At 43.2% G+C, this 20,076-nt stretch overlaps 2 protein-coding genes across 19 annotated transcripts in view; both read left to right on the top strand.

The window, feature by feature from the left end:
• Positions 1-13,110, top strand: part of CELF1 (CUGBP Elav-like family member 1) — a 72,912-nt gene extending 59,802 nt beyond the window's left edge. For 15 of the 17 annotated variants that reach the window (XM_069784621.1, XM_069784620.1, XM_069784614.1 and 12 more), the window contains one exon: positions 2,571-5,591. The gene's annotated coding sequence lies outside the window, so the exon portion shown is untranslated. Of the gene's footprint in view, positions 1-2,570; positions 5,592-7,219; positions 7,394-12,976 lie in introns of those variants that run through there. The other 2 variants (XR_011324834.1, XR_011324835.1) reach the window with 2 other exon arrangements.
• RAPSN (receptor associated protein of the synapse) lies at positions 9,796-20,072 on the top strand. Of its 2 annotated transcripts, XM_069784623.1 has the most exons (9): positions 9,796-10,443; positions 12,977-13,315; positions 14,583-14,741; positions 15,075-15,173; positions 15,271-15,393; positions 16,647-16,820; positions 18,085-18,138; positions 18,787-18,986; positions 19,788-20,072. In XM_069784623.1, exons 1-9 carry the CDS (start codon positions 10,228-10,230, stop codon positions 19,858-19,860), a joined length of 1,437 nt encoding a protein of 478 aa, XP_069640724.1. In that variant the 5' UTR covers positions 9,796-10,227; the 3' UTR covers positions 19,861-20,072. The 2 variants fall into 2 exon arrangements, with proteins under 2 accessions (XP_069640724.1, XP_069640723.1); XM_069784622.1 differs by lacking the exon at positions 16,647-16,820 and having other exon boundaries at positions 9,822-10,443; positions 19,788-20,070.
• The last annotated feature ends 4 nt before the right edge of the window (positions 20,073-20,076 follow it).

Raw genomic sequence — 20,076 nt, 5'->3', positions numbered from 1 at the left:
AGAATCTGAATTTTCTACAAAAGCTAGTAGGACTTCTGATGAAATGGAATTCCATATTACATGTGCCACCAGGAAGTACTTGCATATTTTTAGAAACAAGATGGAAATGGTCTACTTCATAGATTTCTTTTTTTTTTCTCAGAAAACATTTGATTTTACTAGATACTCCATAATAAGATGAAAGTGTTATGAACAACTGAAGTCTTAGTCTGATGCTATTTAGTATCAAGTACTGTAGCAAATAAAATCTTAGATTATTCAGTCTCCTAGATAATGAACAGTCCAAAATAGGATATCTTTTTGTTGTTTAGTTTTTCTTCCAGTAATACAAAGCTTGCATTATTAGAAAATGCCTTTGGTATATAGTGATTAAATTTTAATCCAAAGCAGAATGAGGATTAGAATTTTTCAAAAGTATCTGAGAACAATAATAGTGAACATCTCTTTATATTTTGATGGTGTGGCAGTTCACTAGCTGTGGGCACTGCTATCTGGAAATAGGCACCTCAGAAAATTTCTCACTGGCAAATACATCTATAAGGAAAAAGCTTTTCATCTGTATACTGAAGGTCACATAGCGTGATAGATTTTGCTTGCATGATAGAATTAACTGAAGTGTTTCTTCTTGTTAGTAGTTGTCAGTTAGGGAAGAACAGCCAAGCAGAATGAAATTGTTCCTATTTCATTTGGAAATATCTTAAAAGCAACTTAGATACAGCATACTGCAAATGAAGGGTGCAACTACAAACATGTGAAATGCTTTGAGAGCTTCTTGTTGCAAACATTTAAACATAAGGATGTTATATATCCCTGAGCATACCTACCACAAAATATAAAACACAGAAGGCAGAATTATCACAGCTGTGAGAATAAAACAAGGATAAGCTGGAATAACTTTCCCCAAGTCATTAAGTTCTTATTGAGCACCTCATGGCTCTGCTCTTGTAGGCCAGTCCTTCCCCAGGGCTTTAATGAAACTTAGTCTTTTTCCCTCAAAATTGCTGAGTGAAATATTTTTTAAAAATCTCTATCTAAAAAAATCCCAAACAAGTCACACAAAGAATTTCTGTGGTGCATGCTTAGATGTCACTTGATTTCATGCCTCTTGTTTCTCATGCCTCAATTTGTGATGAATTTGCATTTCTGGTTTAGGACTGAAACCTTACAGCTATCTGCAAACTATCTAGAATATTTCTGGAACTGTAGAAATAACTGCAAGAGTTGCGTTGTACTCTGTTTGCTGGAGTTGGTTTAAACTCCATACACAGTCCTTTCCCCAAATTGAAAAGTATGAAGCGCAAATTAATCTCAGCAGTTCTAGTAAGTGGAGTGTTGCAGGTTTAGCGGACAACATGCTGCTTGTCGCTTTAGAACGGGAATGCAACATGTGCTATTCTCAAACATGCTATAAATGCTATAAGATAACATGCAAGTCTCACCTTGCTCTAGTCTCTAACCAGCAGCTTCAAGATGTGCCCAAGAATAAGGCCACGAACAGGGATAAAGGGGAGTTGCGGGGGTGGGGTGAGGGGAGAGGAAGAAAAAAGAAAAAACATGCAGCTTCTGTCCCTTACCTCCCACATTCTTTCCAAAATGTTCCTTGTCTCTTGCAGCTCACAAGCTGAGAGGAGGAAACAAAGGTATTTATATCACTTAATATAAGAATTATTTTATTTATAAACTCTTCAAGAACGCTTTAGGAAAAACATTTTTTTCTACTCATCAAACTGGCAACAGTGACTGTAGAGCTTCTCAGAGCCCAGAATCCCCTCCTCGTGAAGTCAGGGAGCCAGGGGCTGTTTATATAAAAGGTTGGGAACAGAAAATCCCTGTGAAGGTCTAAAGGTATGAAAAGTGCTCAGCTAGGACAAGTCTTAACTTGCAGTGAAGTCTTAAGGAATTATTCTCTAATGCGTGGAGTTTTTGTCTTGTATGATCTTTCCCCCACACCCCTGGCCCCATTCCAAATCACCCACCCCCAGTTTCCTGGGCTCCTAGGGAATGAGAAGGGACTGTAGCTGAAGGAAAGAACACAGATTTCCTGGGCTACCACTGCCTAAGAACTTCCCATGTTAGGATGCAAGAAAAGTCTCAGCCGTCAAACCACCTGTGAATCCCTTGTGTCCTCTGTCTTGTCTCTCATGGTCTCATTCTCTGTGGGCAGATTTTAGCCCTGGAGCTGTATTTTTTGGAGTTGGTCTCCTGGGGAGGGAGCTTGCTCTGTTCTTCTCTTAAACAGAGCTAGTGGAGACACTGGGCATGGGGTAAGGTGAGTGCAGGCTAATCAATGTGTCACTAGGCTGTGAAGTGCTCCACAGACTGGGTGTTGAGAGGGAAATCCAGGCCTCTGCTTCCATTTGGTTTCTGGCAGTTTGATGTTTACTTGGTGTCCTTCATGTACTTTGACTTTTACTTGTCCATCGTTGGCATGTGCTGCCCTTCCCTGTCAACTCCCTTCCCCAGGAGATCTCATTGTACAGTGCCCATTCTTGTTCTCTCTCTCCGTGTTTGGATGTACTGCTCTGTGTAACTCAGTGGGTCTCCCTCTTTCTGGTTTGTTTTTTTTCTAGATTCCTGCCGTTTGTTCATCGTTGTGCCTAAAGCATGTCGATGTGGCGTTCAAGTACATCGTCCAAATCCTTGTCTCTTCAGCTTCTCTGATGCTTGAACTCTCACCTTTGACCTTGTGTTGACCTTTGATGCTGATGTGTATTTTTTATTACGTTTGTTTCTTTCTTTTTTTTTTTTTTGTGCTGCCAAATTGGTTTTGCTAGAAAGACTGCTGAAGGGGAATATTTAAACTTGCATTTGAATATAAAAGAATTTCTATTTTTCTAGACCTTCGTAAGATAACCACTTGATTTTGTGAATCTGATTCTTTGTAATTGTCTTCAGAGCAGCCTTGCTAGCATACCTTGTGGAGTATTTGTATTTCTGTGAACATACAGCCAATCACTTTCTAGGCTTAGTTTTTTCTGTGTGCTTAGTTTTAAAAACACAGTTTCGAAGAAAAAGTCAATTATATGGTGTGACTTAATCTTTCAGGAGACTTCCTAGTCACATTTTGCTGATCTGGTTTCTGTGCTTGAGGAGACAGCATGTGTTTTTATGAGTTCAGACTTGTGACTTGAGTGGTATCAGCAGAAAACACTTGAACTACATTTTCTTCTGATTGTAGCTACGTTTTTGCCCTGGCATTTATTGATTTTTATTATTATTTTTATTATTATTATTATTATTATTTTTATTTTTTCCCCCCTGCTTCCCTGTGTGATTATCAGTCTGCAGTGAAAATTTGATCAAAGTTGATGTTGTATTTTGTTAAGCTCCAGCATGCTTGGTTTTTTTGTAACTACAATCTCCTCAGCAAAATGTGATGTTTTTGTTTTAATCTTTCAAACTAAGATAGTGCCCAAAAATGTTTTGCATGTTTCCTGCTGTTTTCTTCACACCCTCGTATATATCACCTTCACCTCTCTGTTTTCTATAGTTTGTGCAAAAACTGAGTAATTTAATGGGTTTCAAAGGTATCCTTTAAATTGATGTTTTTGGTATGACAAATATCTGATCAGAAGCCACCTGAGGGCATCTACCTGTGCACTTAGACTGTCTGCCTGACAGAGCACCTGGACCTCGTTCCATCTCCAGTGCTGTCAGAGGCTCCCAGGGGGCTTGGTTGCACTGTTCCTGGAGTGGCAGTTCTGGTGGAAGGGAATAGCTGAGGAGCAGGAAGGTGGGGGAACTTCACACTATTTCTGTTTCCAAAGTTATCTGAAGCCAGGGCTCCTTTGAAACACTCTTTATGAGCATTTTGTATAATTCAGGGCACATTTTCGTGAAGTCCAGCCCCAGTTTTAATACCATTAGTCAGACCTTGGTGGCAGGATCCTGGAAGGATCTAGGTTAGCTCTTGAAATAAAGTGTTTGAAATATCCCAGAGAAAGCATTTGTAAACCTGGTCCTACAACTGGTGGCTCTTTTCCCAAGTGACAAGCACAATACAACAGCCTCTGAAGCTGTTACCTGAACAGGGTACCATCCCCAGCTCTCTTCTCAAGGGCCTTCGCTGGGGAATCTCTACGGAGATTTTTTTAGTTTTTGTTTAGTTTTTAATTGGGTAATGAGCTAAGCAGTTTTTCTGGCTTGCAGGTTGAACTAGGACAGGTTACTGCTTTCTGGGTAGCAGGCCTCCCCCTACCCTACATACCATCTGCACTGGTAGAAACTGGGATGTAGCTTCTAGATGAAGGCACCTGAAGAGTGTGTGCTGTGATGAAGTTTCAGTCAGAAGGAGAAGCAAGCTAGCGTAGGTATCTTAACAGTAGAAAATAATGGGAATTGAAATCCCAGGAGAAGGGGTTTTGCTGAGAAAAAGAATCGTGTTTGGTTGGATAGAAATCTTACTTTTGCCCAGCATTTGGGATAAGGCAAAGATGCAAAAGGATTTTTTTTTTCCTATCCTACTCCCAAGTTGGCTGAGGATACTATGTTCTCAATAGATATTGGCTAGACTTGTGTAGACAGTCCTTAACCTGCATATAAGACAGAACATGTTTGGATATGGTCCATATACCTGGGAATGAAGCATGAGGCTGGATGAAAAAAGGAGAGAGGCTTGTTTATTTGGGAGGTAGGGTTGTGGGCTGGCTGCTGTTAGTCCCACAGTCTGAATGCACAGGGCTGTGTGTCAGTGGGGGGCACTGATACCCTGCAGTGGATTGAGTAACTGCTAATATATTTCTGTACACGCGCATTTGGTTCCATAAGGAACTTTGGGGAAACCTGTGGAAAAATATCTGAAGAAAACCAAAATGCCAAACGTTGGATGTTTCTTTCCTTTCTTCTTTCCTTTTCTTTCTTTGGTTGTTTTAATTGTTCTGTGGTGGTTTTAATGGATTTGAGACAGTGGAGCAGCAGCTGCCTTTCTGATTTTTGGCTGCTTTTTGTGAATAATTTAAAAAGAAAATTTACATTTTGGAGACAAACCTGTGGGCTTTTTTATTGGTACAAACATTGTATTTAACACTAGGGGTTTTGTACAGTTTTTTGCCTTTTCTACTAGAAAACAATGTAAAGTGATTCACAATGTGACGAGAAAACAAATTGCCACTATGACCAAATGTAGAGTCTGTTCTGCAGTAACGGGATTTAATCAACTCAAAGTCGTGGTTCAGTCGTAGAAATGCTTTTCTTTACCTTGTTTGAGCTGTTCCTTTTTTTTCTTGTTTTGATTTGCAAAACAAAATGTCTTTTTGTGTGAAATTGTGTTGTACTTTGTAGAGAATTACGGATTTTACTTTAATGGTTTAAAAAGCAGAGGAGCACATGTTGCTTATCTGATCGCAGAGTTTGTGTAGTGGATTTAAAAATGAAAAGATTTGTTACAAGTTTGGAACGAGCGAGTATGTGTTAAAGGAATTTTCTTCCTTTTGTGTGTGTGTTTTTGTTTGTTTTTTTTTTTTTTTTCTTTTTGTCCCAAAGGGCAACTTAAAGCTGTTTTAATTGCACAGACACACCGACAACAAGTCATTTTGTATATGCCAAGTGTGGTACCTTCCTTTGTTTATTTGCTATTAAACTGTTTGAGAAGAGTCCTTGTGTGTTGTATTTGTGTCTTAAACTTGAGGTTCTTTTGGGGTCCAAGTGTGGGAAGATGAGGAGAGAGATGAGAGAACTAAATTCCAGTTTCTTAGCATGAGCCACAAAAATTTTCATGGCTCAGTACCGCTTGTTCTGGGTGTATAATATAGCCCTGGATTTTTACCTCTATGTAGATGAACTACTTTGAGTAGAAATGAAGAAGGCTTTTTGGTGGTTTAGCCTCCATTTTGTTTCATTTGGTAGTCATGTCCCCTTTAGACATTAGATACAGAAAAGCTTGGATAATGCAAATATGTGATACACTGGGGAGTGAGGTGTAGGCATATCCAGCCTCACAGAACTGGTGCTGCATAGCCCCTTGCCTGTCTGTGCACTGTGCTTCATGGTGTTTCAGGGGCTAAATAACTTCGGCATAACACCAGACTTCAGCTATATAGGAACAGCATATGTGCGTGGTTGGTGTGTGGGATTAAATAGGCACCAGCTCGTACTGCTCCTATGAGCTCCATACCCGCCACTGCCTCCTTACCCCTTACAGGAACATGGCCAGGCTTGCTGAACCTATCTCCTGGTTGTGCTCCATGAAGGTATCTGCAGTCCCCAGTGATCCTGGTCCTGGAAATACTACACAGGGAAACCCCAAATGGGTTGGGATTACTTACTAGCTCAGGTTTTGTGATAAGTGAAAGTCACCTGCTTTGCTTTTAGGACAAAGATATGTTAATCACATGAAATAAAATGAGTTGTAAAAAAGTAAATATTTGGTGTAGGCAAAGTATAATTCATTCAGAAACTTGCCATGAGTTTGACATTAATATTGCCTCTCTTGGAAGGAAAGTACCACAATGGCTGTGACTTTGCCACGTTTCTGAAAGCTCCTAAAATGCAGTGATGTTACTCCTTCCTTCTGCTGTCTTGCATCTCAGAGACTGCAAGCATTTTCAGGGCAGCTATGTTTCTCCTCCGTGTCCTTTTCCTCTGTTATCTGGCATACTCTTGTTTCACCCCATTACTTCCTACATGATTGTAAATCTGAGAGCACTTGCAAGCATCAGGATTGAGTGCTGCATTCCTTTCCCCGCAGCGCACCAATTGTGAAGCGAGGCGCTGAGCCACCAACTGTTGCAGAGTATGCTGGGATCCCTGCAGTTAATTTGCAGCTGTTGAGAAGGGAGGCTGGAGAGATTTCAGTTCAGTAGGTCTGAGGTGAAGGATGGAGAGAAACAAATGAATCAGAGAAAGGGTTTGTTTAGGTGGGATGGAAGATTCCTACTTGTGCAGAAAGTTGGCTAGTCTCATCTTAAGCAGTCAGAGCTCTGTCAGTTGTATGTTATGGAACTGGTACTAGATCCCTCTGGGTAGGTGGCTTTTTTATTTTTTTTTGAAGCTTTTTTCTTTAATTTAAAAGGCCACCACCAATCAGTAGACAATTAAACTACAAATAAGAGCCAGTGTATTAATCTCTGAAAATAATCAGCATTTCACGAGTTGTTATATTTATCAACATCAACAGGAAATACACAAACCTGTAAATGCAAGTCCTGATGTTGAATGTTTTAGGAGAAATTTTTTTCCTCTCACATCTGCCTCCACCTTTCACTACTTGTTTTGACTCCAGTCTCCAATCTTCCTGACTTTACCAGCCATGTTCTGCTGTCTTCAAATGGCCAGGAGTCACCGGGGATACATTATGAAGAGCAGCAGGGAGGAAGACAAGCAGCTCAATGTGGTCACTCAGAAGAAGTGACTGCATGATTAGCTACACTGCGTGTATAGCTCCACTGCATGACAGGTGAGACTCCCTAATTTGGTGTTTCTATGCACCTTCCAGGCTTACTTATTTGCAGTTACCGAGAAGAAACTGTGGATCATTTACCATAGAAGCCATACCTGAATCTTGTACAAACTAGAGCTATCTTGAGCCACAGAGTGGTGATCATTCTGCCATTACTTTCTCAAAGCAGCACAGGTAGTCAATGTCTTGGTGATTCTACCCATTTACCCCTCCTTATTTAGGCAGCTGCATCGGGCTCAGAGTGGTATGTTCCATATCAGAGTATATTTCCATGTTTTGAAAACGGCCAGTTTGAGCCTGATGGATCTAACCCTCATTTTACTAGGGTAAGTTTTTATCTCAGTAGGTGAGTTAAGTTGATTCTTAAAAGACTAAGCACAATTTCATAGGAGAACTCAAGAGCACGGAAGTACATACAGTGTGATCAACAAAATGCAGGACAGATCATTTCCCTCCTGTTAGATGGGCTTTGTCAGAACGCAAGGCATCCTCTTCTCACTTTGCCTATTCTTTGTGGGATATGAGAGTGAATATTGAGGGGAGCAGTGCTTTGGTGAAGTGGTCCAAAAGCATCAGGATAAGTTTGAGTTACAGCCAGGTTACTTGTGGAAGGCTAATTTTGCAAAGTAGTCTGCTCCAGCAAAGAATGATATGATTTTTGTTTCCCCCTTTCTTGAGTCCTGGCTTGATTCTTTCATGTAGCAGACTCCAATGGTTGCTGTCCCTGGCCTCTTCTCCAAGTCCAGAAATCTGATGGCCTCACCATTATCAGTGCTTTCCATGGGGAGCGGTCTTCTGCATCTTATGTCCATCCCACCACCCATCTCCAGAGAGACATATAAGAATTAATGTAGGGAGGATAAACTTTCTTAATTCTGAATCAGAATTAAAATCTATAAAGTACCTAGATAATAATTTTAACGGTGTTGCTGAAGTGATTTTTGCACATTAACCAGCTGTGCCTCAGCGTTAATTTTTCTTCAGCCTTCTGTAGATTTTTCCAGTTTCTAATTCCAGAATTTGAGAGTACTCAGAGTCTATGCTGAAACATCATTAGCACCTGCTTTAAAAAAAATGCTGAATTAAATATTTTAAATATAATAGAGTATATAAGCTCCCAAAAGAGAACCAGTCTGATTGTAGCAAGACTTTTCTACCATTTAAAATGCTTTTCCTTTTTAAAATATTTTTCTGAGGAAATTCTGGATAAAAGTATGGATGGAATCTCTTAAGATCATGACTGCTATGATATAAAGCCTCTGGGTAGATTGTGGTTCCTTATTCTTTTGTGTCCTGCTTTCCTTAGGGATGTTACCTCAGGAAGGCTCCCTTGGGTTTGTGTTTCCTTAGGCAGCCGTGCCACAGGCCTGGATGGTCCAACTGGTGGCCCATGAGATGATTCTGTTGGTATTTACCTTTGCTTGGGGAAGAACTGCCACCAAATTCACACAGAAGCAGGGAGGCAGCTGGAGACATGCCTCCTTCTGCACGTGGGTCTGTTGTTAAAACTCTGAATTGCAATTTCTTTGGCCTGTAAAATGATCCCAAAACAGGTGTCTGGGACTTGTGTATCTGAAAAATGTTAGACTTCCCTGAGGCATTCCCCACCCCCTCCTCCCCCCGCAAGTTTGGTATCTCTTCTTATGAAGGACAGAGTAAATCTAGAGATAACCGAGACTGAGCCCATTAAAAATGCAGCACATCAATGGGGGTATGAAACTTGACTCCTAGATGTGTGTAGGAGCGTTAAAGCTATATTCTAATTGGGCTGACAATTCTTTTATGCAGTCTGAAGGAGCAGAAATCTGTTGCTTTGGGTCATTATTGTCATTCATCGTAAAAGATGAGCAGGTTCTGGATGCAGGACTTCAGCAGTGCCTTTGACAATTTATGTTGCAAACTCTTGGAGGACTGTCATGGGTATCTGATGGCCATGAGCAACAGTCAGTCATGAACAAAGTTTTTCAGGATGGTTAGCTTCTTATTGACCCTGAAATTAAGAAGTCAGTGCCTTATTTGCAGCAAATCTGTGACAGAGCTGACCATTGTCCACAGAAACAGTCCATATTGTCAGCTGAGGCCCTCAAAAGGGAGGCTGAATTTGTGCCTGGCAAGTATCGGGCATATTGTCGCAAGTATAATGCTGCACGTGTGTACGTGCTGGAGCCTTCTAGTTCATACCTTACTTTTTAAGGCATGTATTGTTCCTAAAGCTACTACCCCTAGCTGAGGCTGCTACCTCCCAGGCTAGCCCACCACCACCACTGCTTGTAAAAGGTGATGGCTAGAGAGAGGGGAAAGAGACGACCGAGCCATCCCTGTGACTGCAGCTGATTGTCTCTCCCGAGGTATTAATAAGCTGCATACCGGCGGGCAGGGGTGGGCAGTTGGCTCGCCGTGACCTTGGGAGCTGGGGAGCCTGACTAGCATTCCTGGGAGCCACGTGAGCCGAGGACTGGCAGGCGCAGCTGTAGCCAATGCGGAGGAGACCAGCATGGGCTGCTCAGATTGAGTTTCACTCCTGTCGCCCGAGATTTTTCTCTTTCTCTCCCTGTTGTGCTTTTCCTTTTTGTTTATGGGGTTGGATGGGCGAATGCACTGATGGAGTCCTAGCGAGCAAGACGTTTGCCTAGGGGATTTGGGATTCTACCTTCAGTGCTGAGCAACCACTTCTTGCCATTGCCTACCACAGCTCCAGCCCCCTGACATGGCTGGGCGGGCTTTTATGGCTCCAAGCCTTCTGAGCACACAACCTGCCCTCCTCTATTAGGGCATTTTATGTTGTGTTCTCTTCTGTGCAATTCCTTTTTGCTGTCCTTAGAGGTTAGTGTATGAGGCTTTTTAATGCATGGGAGATGGGTCAGGACCAGACAAAGCAACAAATAGAGAAAGGACTCCATCTTTACCAGTCTAATCAGACCGAAAAGGCCCTGCGAGTCTGGATGAGGGTTTTGGAGAAGTCTGCGGATCCTGCTGGCAGGTTTCGGGTTTTGGGTTGCCTCATCACTGCTCACGCAGAGATGGGCAGATACAAAGATATGCTGAAGGTAAGGCGAACTGGAGATGCATGCATGCCATTGTGTCGCACCCACTACAGAGAGTGGCTGGAGATTAGAATGTGAAATCGGGGGTTTTGTTTTGTATATAGTAGAACATACCAGCTATTGAGCGCATATTGCGGGCTGCCATAATCACTGCGTTGACCAATAGCTCCAGCCCATAAAATACACAGAATGCTACTTTTCACTGGGTCTGGTCCCTGAGGATTCCCAGGTTATTGAGGTTCTCCAGTTAATCATGGGGACCTTTCTTGATTTATTCCCCACATACAGGCACACCATGTTATCAGGCCTCGGGAAAAGGTATGAAAACAGGGCCTTTGCTCCACTTAAAGCTGTTTACAGTGTGTATGTCAGTGTGAAAAGAGATTTCCAAGTGGATTCTGTAGAATAAGCAGCAGTCTTGTGGAGACCTCTGTTATCTTGTTCAACTGCTGTTTGATATCTAATGTAGATCTTACATTGGTTCTTATTACAATTATTTGTTTGCAAGGGGGCTGATTAAGAGGGGAAAGAGGATGCTTTTTTGGCAGCAGGATTGAGAGACGTTCCGGGAGGGGTCTGACAGTTATGGTCAGAGAGGGGCTCCCAGTTGTCAGGACAGCATAGAAGGAAGGATACTGGGCTTGATGAAAGAGTAGTAAAAAGAAGCTGAAGTTACATTGTAAGAGCATGAGGATAAAAATGTTTGATTAAATGAACAAAAAGAGGCTGATGTATAGATCTGAGAAGTAACAGGATGCATACAGAGAGCAGCAGGCAGTGTTTGGGAGGGTGACTCAGGAATCTGGAAGACAAGGCAAGAGGATGTTGTAATAGTCCTAAGAAACTATCCCAGCGTGAAATAGGGTCTTGCTGAAGGGCCTTGATATTCTTGTCCTGATGTTTTTGGTTGCCTCTTACTAGACTGATAAACATTCGGCACTTAGCACAAAATGGGAAGGGGGTGCCCACATCTCATTGAAAAGTTTTTGGTAGCTCTGTTTAGAAGGGGGTGGGGGATATCTTACTAGTAAACCCATGCACATGTCAAAGCCCTATCTTAAAATCAAATACTTAGGATGAACAAGAAAAGAGTGGTGTTAATACACTTGGAAAACATTTGAAGAAAAACAATTCTGATAAGTGATGTGGAATTGGGTGGTGGCAGAAACAACAGACTGATTAGGGAAGAGAGAAGCAAAAAAGGTAAGATGTGGCTACCTGAAAGAAATATTTGAAGGCTTCACAGAAAACAAGAAACAGGCAAAGGAGTGAGCTCAGTATACCTGAACGGTAATTCATTACCTGAGAAGGGAGCAGAAAGTGAGATCAGAGTATGTGAATTCTAATTCTTCCCAGTATTAGGAAGGAAAAATGGCTTCAGTCAAACTGAAGATTTTACACCACGAGTGATCAAAGATAGAGGAAGGAGAACTTTAGCAATAAACTGTTGAGAGAGGAAATAACAGGAGAAGAGGTGTCAGAATTAAAGGCATGAAATTAACTGTGATTTAAGAAGGGTTATGATGCTCAATCTCTTTTGGAGAGGAAAATTACTTCACACCAAGGAAAGAGGCTGTGGCAATCAGGAAATAATGAAGAACTTGTACAAAGGTAAGGGAATGTGGGGAAGCATGAGCTAATGCACGTTACTGGGTCCACATAGCAGCTTTCCTAAAGGGCTAAGGAATCTGAGAACATATATACCCAAACATATGCAATTTATGGTTGGGTTTTGTGTTTTTTTGGGTTTTTGTGGTTTTTTTTTTAATTTTGTGAAGAATGTAAAATGTTCTGGTAGCTTAAATTATTATGTGTTGCTACTATACAAAAAGGAAGTAATTGGTGCCCTTGGGAATTGTTATCCATAAACCTAACTGATAATCTCTAATGAAAACACATACTGAGAAAATTGCTAGATATTTACCTTTGCTACTGGTATTAATTCAAGCCAGCAGTGTGCTTGGTTCATCACAAAACACAAAACAGTCGCTGCTCAGAAGAGTTTGCAGTCTAAAAGAAAAAGACTTCAGATCATTTAAGAGAACTGTATGCAATGAATCCTGAAGGTTACAGAATAAAAACTGTCAGGACTGCAATTTGTTAGTAAAACATTGATGAAAGAAGGCGCTTGCTTACTTTCTTTTATTATTAGAGTACTTTAATATCTTAAGAATTCCAGAGAAAGTGGAATAAATTAAATTCAGTGAAAGAAAACTGAGCTGCATTGTGTCAGATGTTTCCTGTTTCACCTACTTCTCTTTAGGGCCATTTAACAGCTTTTTTTTTTCCCCCACTAACTGCCAGCCTAGTTCATTTTCCTTGCCCCAAAGACTGTGTGGAGAGGTTTCTTCAGACTGCTCATAGGCCTTTTAAACCACCAGATAAACTGCTCAATGTATAGGATGGTTCTCAATCTGGGCTGCTGGACCGCTCGGAGATGAGCCAGTTGTCCAGTACAGAGTGCTACTCTGTGGGTGTTTGAGCTGTATTTAAATAAATTACACACTTTTATAAACACTGTCTTTTCTACTTAAAGTTTGCAGTGGTACAGATTGACACAGCACGGGAGCTGGAAGACCCGGATTTCCTTACAGAGAGCTACCTAAACCTGGCTCGCAGCAATGAGAAACTCTGTGAATTCCAGAAAACAATCTCTTACTGTAAGACATGCCTGAACATGCAGGGTACCACAGTGAGCCTGCAGCTGAATGGCCAGGTGAGCCTCAGCATGGGCAATGCCTTCTTGGGCCTCAGCATTTTCCAGAAGGCTTTGGAGTGCTTTGAGAAAGCTTTACGCTATGCGCACAACAACGATGACAAGATGCTGGAGTGTCGAGTCTGCTGCAGCCTCGGGAACTTCTACGCCCAGATAAAGGTGCGGTAACCTAAGGGATGGAAGGGTGGTTGTCTTATGGCTTCAGGAAAGAATTGGAAATGGTGTGAATTTCAGCTTATTTCTTTGCTATAGGAAGTGAAATACTGAGAGAGTGTTGTAAGCTAAAATCTCTGCTTTGTAAAATCATCACTGAGTACTCTCCTTCACAATAGGGTTTGGAGGATTAGTGTAATGTTTATATAGCACAGCAGAAGCAGCTGTGAATATTCCTGTGTATTGAAAAGATCAAATGTAGCTTCAAAGGAGATCACATCAGAGGAGGTACTGTCTGCACACAGGGCTGGCAGCCAGAACTCATGGATTCTCTATTTCTGCCACTATCGCAGGCAAATAGCTATTTATATGAGCAAAAACAGGGAGGAACTGAGGATGGGGTGATTTGCCAGTTCTAACTTCTATTACAAACAGCAACAAATAGGTTTTCCTCACAAAATCTTGGGTTTTGTCACTAATGGAAGACTTACCAACTGAAGTGTTGAAAACTATCAGTAAACTTCCCTCATAATACCAAAAATAAAAAGAACATTGTGCTGGATACTTTTAAGGTATGAAATAAGAAGGGAGAAAAGAAATTTTAAAAGTTGTGGTTTCCTTTGTGCATCTTGGAGAATTAAAAAGTAAGAGGACTTTTTCATTTTTCATTTCTGCAGTCTCATGTAACTTACTTGAGAATGAGGTTAGATATTTAGATAATAGTTTTATGTACTTATTGTAAAATTAGATTTCTTTCTAAAACACTTTTAATGCAGAAAAATGCTTACTTATTGTGGATTTGGTGAGGCCATGATTCTTTGTTCCTGTTTCCTGCAATGATGGATAACCAGCCTCTTGAAGATCCTGACTCACCATATGGAGAACATGAGGGCTCCATGTAGATGTTGAAAGCAGAGATGATCTAAGAGCAGAGAAAGTTTTCAGCCCTTGGTTATAGAGGATGGTAAATGGTTCCTGCAGAGTAAAGTTGATGGCATACTATATAAAATTCATTTGCTATGTCATTGCCCCAGTGTCCTGAACCCAGAGAGTAATATGAATTCAGTATATGGCAATTCCACCTTCCACCATTTGATACCCAGTGAAAACATCTAGTGAAATACAGCACGTGGAAGAGGAGCAGCAGGAGTTGAAAGGTGTACAGAAATCTGCTAGCTTTTGCAGTGTTAGTAAATAAAAAATGGTTGCTTTTTTTTTTTTCTTTGATTTATTTTTGCTGTAACTGCTCTCTGTCTGTTTCTCTGCCTTACAGGACTACGAGAAAGCCTTGTTCTTCCCTTGTAAAGCAGCTGAGCTGGTGAATGATTATGGAAAGGGCTGGAGCTTGAAGTACCGTGCAATGAGCCAGTATCACATGGCAGTGGCCTATCGGAAGCTGGGGCGCTTGGCAGATGCTATGGACTGCTGTGAGGTATAGGGTGCAGGCAGACGCAGGGCTGTAGGCAAGGGGATCTTGCCTACAGGACTGGGAGGAAAAAAGATACCATGGCATTCACGCTTTATTCCAGATGTTCCTGCTGCCTCCTGGTCTTAGAGCTGTGGTTTCAGTAGCCCAGGGGGCCTCAAAATTTGGGGTCTATGAATGGCCCTGGGTTGGGAACATGTGAACAAGATTTTACGTGACTTAAAAAGATTATGCCATTTCTTTGGAGCTGACCTTTCAGTGGCTGGAGTGTGCAGTCCCAGCGCTGCTGTTTTGAAGCAGGAACAAGCTCTTTTACTGACCAAAGACAATTTCTTTCAGGAGTCCATGAAGATTGCCCTGCAGCATGGTGACCGGCCTCTGCAAGCGCTGTGTCTGCTGTGCTTTGCAGATATCCATCGCAGTCGCAAAGACTTGCAGGTACAGCACTCTCCTGCCAGGAAGGACAGAGGGGATAGCAAGAGGGTGTGAAAAGCCGGCCATAGCAAAACATGTGTTTTTCTCCCTGCTTCTGCAGACAGCCTTTCCTCGGTATGATTCCTCCATGAGCATCATGACAGAGATTGGAAACCGCCTGGGCCTGATCCAGGTGCTGCTAGGAGTGACTAAGTGCTGGATGATCCAGAAGGAGCTGGACAAGGTCAGTTACGAACTTGTTTCTACAGAAGTTTGTTAGACAAGATTAGAGCATACAGTCTTTTTCTGAACCATATGCCCGTCAAAGTGCAATAGAGACCTGTACCCGTTGGTTCTACCAACAGGGTCTGTTGCTTGTACAGTTACATTTCTCCGAATAGTCCCTCTCAGCCAGGAATTTGTTACTAACAGTATGAACATCTATTCTGAGTCAGACTGCTGACTTGTGGAATTGTCTCATTAGTCAGTCCTGATTACTTTTAAGCACTACACTGAGAAACCAGCACTGAGGAAAGGAAGCCTACTCCCGCCATTGTAGGCAATCAGCTTATGCTTATGCTCTGAAATAGATTCCACTGCCTACTTTTTAGCTATATGACTAAGCTCATTGTTGTGATAGTGATGATGCTTAGACAGCTCTACAGCTCCACCATGTGCTTTGCAGGCAAACGTGGCATCCAATTCCTAGAGAAACTCTGAAGGTACATAAACTGTGATGTGAAACTGAGAAATGAGAGCAGGAAATCATTTGGGAATAGATAACCGGTCAGTGTAGTACAAGGGGCAACGTTCCTTATTTTGAAAATGCTTAGGCAATGTATGTGTGTTAAAATCCGGATTGTGCTAGATGCAGCAGATTGCATTGCAGGAACACTACTGGGCTGCAGAATGAGATGCTCAACGGTTAGCCTTGAACTAGTGCTGAACAACCTGGAGTGCCTGCACAGTGCCACATCAGGATGCTGGTTTGGGTGTAGATATGATGAAGATTCACTCTTACCACTCTCATGAGAGACAAAAAAATTTAGCTCAAATGAAGCATCCCAGCTATTAGGAAATCAGGTATGTGTCTGTCAGAAAAGACAAGATCAAGGTGCTGTCAGCATCCACATTGCCTACAGCAGGGAATCAGTTGGGTAAGATACACCTTGCAATCTCAGTAAGTAAACACTATGTTTGCAATGGAAGAAGAAACCGTGTAGTTAGAAACTTTGCTCAGTGTAATCCCTTCCCAGCCTCGTATCTCACATTCAGAAGAATGGGACAGGACACAGCAGGTAGGCCTCTACATAACAGAATATTCAGAGCACTCATCAAACCCCTACATCCACTGATCCCACCTCCAGCCATCACCACCCTCTGATATCACAAACAGCTCTCACTTGAGAGCCTGGTGAGGGCTCTGCACAGAGTCCTAATCTCACCAAAACCCACAAAAGAAGAGAATGAATAGATGAATCTTGTATTCTGTTCCAGGCATTGGAGGGAATGTCTGCCCTGGTGGGTCAGGCACCTTATGCCCATTGCCCCAGATGTGACCTCCTCAAATGTCACAGCCCTGAATACTCACCCAAGCCTGTTCTTCAGCTTGCCAGTCCCAGTTTCCATTTCTCAGGCTACTCATCCCAATATCAGTTACCTAATAAATCAGTTTGCTAACTTTTTACTTGCTGATTCCCTATTGTCCTAGCTTCCTCCATCTTCCCGGTCTCCTCGGCCAGTTAGTCTATTTCCTTTTATTTGCATGTAGGCAATGGTATTGCAGATCCTCCCAGGCTGCTGTCCCAGCCTGCTTGCCCAAACTCTTGTGCAGTCTCATATTCCTGTCCACGACAAACTGTCCCCTGGATTTCTCAGCGTCTCTTCCCCCACCCCACATGCCTCACTTTGATTCTTAGTCCCAGTCATTAATTTCAGGGGTTTCCAGTACACAGTCACTCTTAGTAGGCACAGCTCTCAGTTATGTTCTATCTGCTAGCCTTCAGTTCCTGCTTCCCTCTTCTACAAGTTCCTTATCCCAGGCTGTGGCTGCCACCACAGATCTAATGCCGCCATCTCTGCATTCGAAGTGCATTCTTTCATCTCATCTGGTCCTCTTCTCCCAGAATAGCAGTAATGCCAAATTATAGGGTAGAAATTTTATAATGTTCTTCCTGAAAACTACTGCATCACAAGGGAGACCTCTTCTTCCCCTTGGACAAATCCGAAGCACGTCTCAATAGTTCTGGAAAACAGAGACTGATGATCAGAACAGTGAGGAACACTGGGGCATCTAGGGTAAAGTAGGGACTCATTTGGTATAACAGCTGCTATGCTAAATACTTTCCTTCAGATTGAAAAAGACAGATAGCAGTACACTCACTCCTACATCACACCATGAGTAAGTAGGACAAAGTGGATATATGAATAGCAGGGAAAAAATGGAAGAGCGTGGTGTGTTGGTGGTGCTGATCCCTTTCCTCCCCTTTTATACAAGTGAAATTAGAGTTGCCCAACAATTATAGAGCCTGTAGGGTAGGATGGGGGAAAGGCTTGCTTTGCTTGTGCTTCATCACAACCCCAATGAGCATGTGTGACTGAGTTTAAATAAGTCTGTATTCTCTCTGCTTGGAAACACCAGCCTCTGCCAACACCATGCCCCTACTTTGCGCTGTGGCTGGAACAGAAATGTAGCTCTTGGATTACTTGTGGTCTTTCAGAAACCAAGCTTTTCTTCTGGATGAACTTTTGGGAGAGGACGGAAATCTGCCAGACAGCTATCTTGCATCTCCAGAGTTGCAGTGATGCTTGTTTATCTAAATTCTGCTCTGTACCTCTTCACCTCTTTCTTTTAATAATTCCCATAGGCCATTCATACAAGTCTGGTTTTGATATATCAGACTGAGAACTCATGACACATGCTCTCCGTTCACAGGCTCTGGAAAGCATTGAAAAGGCACAGGAGCTGGCAGAGGGACTAGGGAACAAGGTAGGATCCTACAGCTTCTCTTCAGCACTCTCTGTAGTCTTCTATAAGGCAACTTAAGAAGCCAAGCATTGAAGTATCCAGACTTGTTATTGCTTGTTAACATGTCTGTATTAACCAGCTGATGCTTGGGGTCTTGCTTTGCTGTGAAATGTTTAGTTGTGGGCAATTGCACATATGATCCATCAGTGTGCAAGTCTGAAAAGGGAGGGAGGGAGTCGCAGCAGGATAAACAAAGGGGAATGGGAAGCAGTAAAAATGGGGTATGAAACAAGCAGAGAGCTAGAGGATTAGGGGTCTTGAAAAATATTATTGCCCTGAGCAGCAGCTGAACTCTGTGCTGGCTGGAGGTAAAGGGAAGTGAAATAATACAGTATATGTGATGGCTAGCTCAGGAAAACCGTCCTGATGAAAAAGCTGCGGAGTCCCTCAAACCTGGTGTCCCCTTTTGTGATACAAAGAAGTAGGGGTAGTTGCAGGAAGTGCTGAGAGACTAAATGTCCTTATGACTGATGCTGTCCGTCGGGCAGCTTTCTGTGCCGCTATTTCTCTAGCTGGCTGATGGGGCTGTAGTGGTTTCCACTCCTCCTGTTACTGCTCTGTCTTCACCTTCTTGTTCACTTTTCTTACGTTTTTGCCCTTCACGTGCAGCTTGGCCTGCTGAAGCTCCACTGCCTTTGTGAAAGGATCTATCGCACGAAGGGGCAGCAGCAAGAACTGCGTGACCATGTAGTGAAGTTCCATGAATGCGTGGAGGAGATGGAGCTGTACTGTGGCATGTGTGGAGAGTCCATTGGGGAGAAGAACAACCAGCTCCAGGCGTTGCCTTGCTCCCACTTCTTCCACTTAAAGTAATGAGCTGGAAGTACTAAAGATCCTTGTCGTGACATTAGTCATAGGAAAGAGCTGTTCGTGCCCAGAGCAGGACAGTCCTATGCATGCTGTTCCCCAGGTCTTTGTCCTGCTTACCTGTGCCCCGCAGAATCCCATTGCAGCGTTGTGAATCCCATGGCCTTGGAGGGTGATTTAGCCATAATATCCATCCCACTCCCACTTCTGTCCTCTAACTGATTGTTCACCCGTGTCCTCACCTTGTAGGTGCTTAGCCCAGTTCACAGGTTCTCATTTAATTCCTCTTGGGCAATCAGTTCTTCACTCCCAGGGGCAGTTTGGATTTTTTTTTCCCCCGAATCCCCCCACTTTCTCTCTTGTCTAGAGGTACACTCAGGTGAAGAAGGTGTTCAGTCTGTTATTTTGCTACTGCCATGAAAGAAGTTAGCCGTACCCCCGCTTTATTTTTAGAAGAAACGCGAGTGTAACGAAACACTTAGTTCTGAAAATTGAGAATTTAAAATCGCAGCCTCGCCATGACACCAAAATCGGGATCAAAGTACTCGGCAGCCAGAGGTGCCCCGCGAGCTCTGCAGATTTGTCTCCGGCAGTACAGGAACCTACTCTGGTAGAGGAACGCGCTGAAGTGCCTCTGCGGAACGGGTGGAAAAAAAAGAGATGAAATCTTTGCCCGTGACGGGAGGGACGTTTTTCCCGGTGTTATTGTGTGGTTAACCGCCCACAGCACAGCACCGGGAGCGGCCCTGGGGGCGCCTCAGGCCGCAGGGCCCCCCCCCGCAACCCACCTCCTCCCTTTGCAGGTGCCTCCAGACCAACGGGACCCGGGGCTGCCCCAACTGCCGCCGCTTGTCGGTGAAGCCCGGCTACGTCTGACCCGCCCGTGGGGCTCGGCCTGCGCCGTCGGGACTGCTGGGGGAACCTCGAGAAGGGGGGGGCCCTTCAGGCGGTGCCGCGGGGCTCGGGTGGGCGGCCGGGGGCGGCCTCGGTCCGGCCCCGCTTCCTCGCTCCCTCTGTACGGGGACTGGCTGTAATAAAGGGCATCGCCGGGAGAGTTTCCCCGACTGCCGCCGCGACCGGGCTCCCTCTCGC

Source organism: Haliaeetus albicilla, chromosome 5 (assembly GCF_947461875.1).
Source record: "Haliaeetus albicilla chromosome 5, bHalAlb1.1, whole genome shotgun sequence".
Taxonomy (NCBI): Eukaryota; Metazoa; Chordata; class Aves; order Accipitriformes; family Accipitridae; genus Haliaeetus; species Haliaeetus albicilla.
Note: the sequence above shows the minus strand (reverse complement) of the source record. Positions and strands in the feature narration are given on the sequence as shown.